The sequence below is a fragment of the Phaseolus vulgaris genome, chromosome 10, assembly GCF_051622355.1.
Source record: "Phaseolus vulgaris cultivar YP4 chromosome 10, ASM5162235v1, whole genome shotgun sequence".
Classification (NCBI taxonomy): domain Eukaryota; kingdom Viridiplantae; phylum Streptophyta; class Magnoliopsida; order Fabales; family Fabaceae; genus Phaseolus; species Phaseolus vulgaris.
This window is the reverse complement of record NC_143507.1, coordinates 44,097,450-44,100,453: the sequence shown is the minus strand read 5'-3', so window position 1 is coordinate 44,100,453 and position 3,004 is coordinate 44,097,450. Positions and strand designations below refer to the sequence as shown.

At 32.8% G+C, this 3,004-nt stretch overlaps 1 protein-coding gene across 2 annotated transcripts; it reads left to right on the top strand.

Annotated features, from left to right (window-relative positions):
* Positions 1 to 662: 662 nt before the first annotated feature.
* On the top strand, positions 663 to 2,594 carry LOC137818605 (histidine-containing phosphotransfer protein 4). 2 transcript variants are annotated; one of them, XM_068622127.2, is made up of 6 exons: positions 663 to 1,091; positions 1,323 to 1,453; positions 1,552 to 1,623; positions 1,772 to 1,843; positions 2,003 to 2,075; positions 2,299 to 2,594. In XM_068622127.2, the coding sequence occupies exons 1-6, from the start codon at positions 1,032 to 1,034 to the stop codon at positions 2,344 to 2,346; spliced, it is 456 nt and encodes a 151-aa protein (XP_068478228.1). In that variant the 5' UTR covers positions 663 to 1,031; the 3' UTR covers positions 2,347 to 2,594. The 2 variants fall into 2 exon arrangements, with proteins under 2 accessions (XP_068478228.1, XP_068478229.1); XM_068622128.2 differs by having other exon boundaries at positions 911 to 1,091; positions 2,277 to 2,594.
* Positions 2,595 to 3,004: the final 410 nt, after the last annotated feature.

Here is a 3,004-nt window from a genome sequence, read left to right as displayed (position 1 = left end):
AATCTACTAAACTTTAGTCGGATTTAAATTTCTATACACTCATTCATTGTACGATATAGAAGATTCATTTGTATAGATATATCATCTAAATCCATATATTTTGTAAGAAGCTTGTACAATTTGAAAAGATGTTTTGATTAATCTACTTCAACTGATGTGTCCTTAGACACGACCATACATAATATAGAAATCATACTCGAAAAACGATATGCCCTTAGACACAGTCATACATAACATAAAAATCACATTCAGAAACGATAGACAATTATAGCGAAACTAGAGTAACCGGTACTATAGCGAAACTAATTGCAAAAGAGAAAAAATCGACCACATTAAAATTACTTGATTCTGACACCATATTAAGAGGTGAATTTTAAGTTCAACTTAGTCTTATAAAATTCACTTATAAGATTAGATTTATATTCACTTATATACTATTAAATGTTCTTATTTCTACTCGACCGATTCTTTTGGGTTATGTATGGAGTGTGAAACTTAATATACAACTATTAAACTAATTTTCCATATGAGAAAACTTGTTCTGAAGTCATATTTTTTAGAACATATAATGACAAAACTTGGTTTGAATAAAGTGGAAGTACGTGATCCATCAATTTGTGTATATCCATCCATCCATGTGATGTGAAGGGAGAAGAAAGAAAATATGAGTAATGGTGGTGATATTGAATGTGCAAATACCATTGAAGAAGATACTCTTCCTCCTATAGTGCTTATGAAGTGACCCTTTCCTTGACAAACACCATTTCACTCTCAAATGTGGGAAAGAGAATGAGAATGCATGCAATGCAACATTCCAATTTTCCACCAGCCCCACCCATCAATGATCATAAACAAAAGGTGGAAGCTTTTTGTCTTGTGCTTCTAACTTCTTAGATCCTAGACACCTGACATCTTTTTTTCTCTCCTATAAAACCCTTTCCCTTCACCTTCATTTCTCCACTCCCTTCAACCACCATAACCTTCTCTTCTCATTCTCACCCTTTTCCTCTTCTCCTTCACATTCTCTTCCAATGGACAGAAACCAATCCCGCAGGCAGGTTGCTGCAATGAAACAGTCCCTCTTTGATCAGGTTCTTCCCTCATCCTACCCTTCTACTTCTATGCAATACATCATCTCTTTGTTTTCTTCCAATTTGCAACACTCAAAAAGAATGTTGCAAATCAAAGCTTAGCTTGTGTTGTTGTTAAGATGTGGATTTAAGTCTAACACAACCTTATAAAATTGACTTCGTTTCTTCTACTGCTATCTTCATATCAGTTCAATGATGGATTATCTTTTAACATTGGTTGGTTCTCTGCAGGGGTTACTTGATGAACAGTTTATCCAACTGGAGGAGTTGCAGGATGATGCAAATCCCAACTTTGTTGAGGAAATTGTGACTCTTCACTACCGTGATTCATCACGGCTAATCTCAAGCATAGAGCAGGCTCTGTAAGCTAATTAATTTCACCATTCTTTTGTATTTTCTGCAGTTTTCCTTGAAAGCAAACTGATAAATGGTTTTGTTTTGTTCATTTTTGTGGTTGCAGCAAAGAGAGAAACCCTCTGGATTTTAACAAGCTGGACACTCTTATGCATCAGTTCAAAGGAAGCAGCTCAAGGTAAAGTATAAAATAGTCCAAAAGAAAATAACAAGTTTGGTGAAATGTTCTTTAAAAGTATCATTGTGAACATACTGTGTTGACTTTATCACAGCAAAGAATCTTGATTTTTCAATTCTTTCTTTTGTTTCTTTTACATGGATTGCAGCATAGGAGCCAAAAAGGTGAAAGCAGAGTGCAATCTGTTCAGGGAATATTGCAGGGTGGGAAATGCAGAAGGGTAATATATCTTTCTTTGATCTTTCACACAGGCCATACAGAACTGAATGCTTAGTGCATTTTGATAAGTGCAAAACAAAAAAAATGTTTCATTTCACTAACCCAATTGTAAATTTTCCTGAGCAATGAATGATGGTATTGTTTTTGCTTGAATATGCAGATGCATGAGGAGCTTCCAACAATTGAAGAAAGAATATGCAGCACTCAGAAAGAAACTTGAAGCTTATTTTCAGGTAACTTGTTGGAACACGTCGATTAGTATATAAGTGAATGCAAATCTCATTTTATATATCGGTTTTACGAGATTGAGTTAGACGTAAAATTCATTTCTTAATACTAAACCGATTTTATGAAATTGAATTTCATCACTAAATCATAAAAAAAAAAAGTGAAATGGTGCTGTGAAATTGTTATGTTTGGCAATGTTGTTAAAGCAATGTTGCTTGTTTGGTGCAGTTGGCAAGGCAAGCTGGACCACAAGAAACAGCATGTCGCTCCAAATAAAGTACTGATGAGAAAGCTGCAAAATAAGGCAAATGAAATTGGTGAATTTTGTAGCATAGAAAAAAAATATTCACCACAGGGAAGTGTGATGTTCCCCCTTTTGGGATATTTTGTTTCAAAATATCAATTTTGTTTTCAGATGTTACAGGAATATTACTCATGTACTTTATACTATTTGTATTATATACATAATATAATATAATGTAACCCTGCAATCAATAATATGTTCCTAATTCACACCTTTCAAAGTGTAATCTCTTTATAATATTGCTTAAAAAGAGGCTTTTAGGGTTTGTCAAAACTTACCAAGAGACACACTGCCATTCTCTTTCTCTAGGCATTACTAAAAGTATCTAGATAGAATCTTGGAACATAATGCTGTACAAATATAGAAAAGAAATTTATTTTATTTTATTTTGAATATAAATACTTCACAATCCTATTATAATAATATAAAAATTAACATCTAAAAATTATCTTGTCAATTATCAAATAGGTTTATCAAATAAATATTATTGACTAAAGATTATGATATTTCATATTTTTTTATAAGTGGGTAAACCTTATCTTATAAACCGATTTTATAAAGTTGAGCTAGACTTAGTTCACTTCTTATCATGATATCGAGAGTTTGTTAAGTCTATCATGGTATTGGATC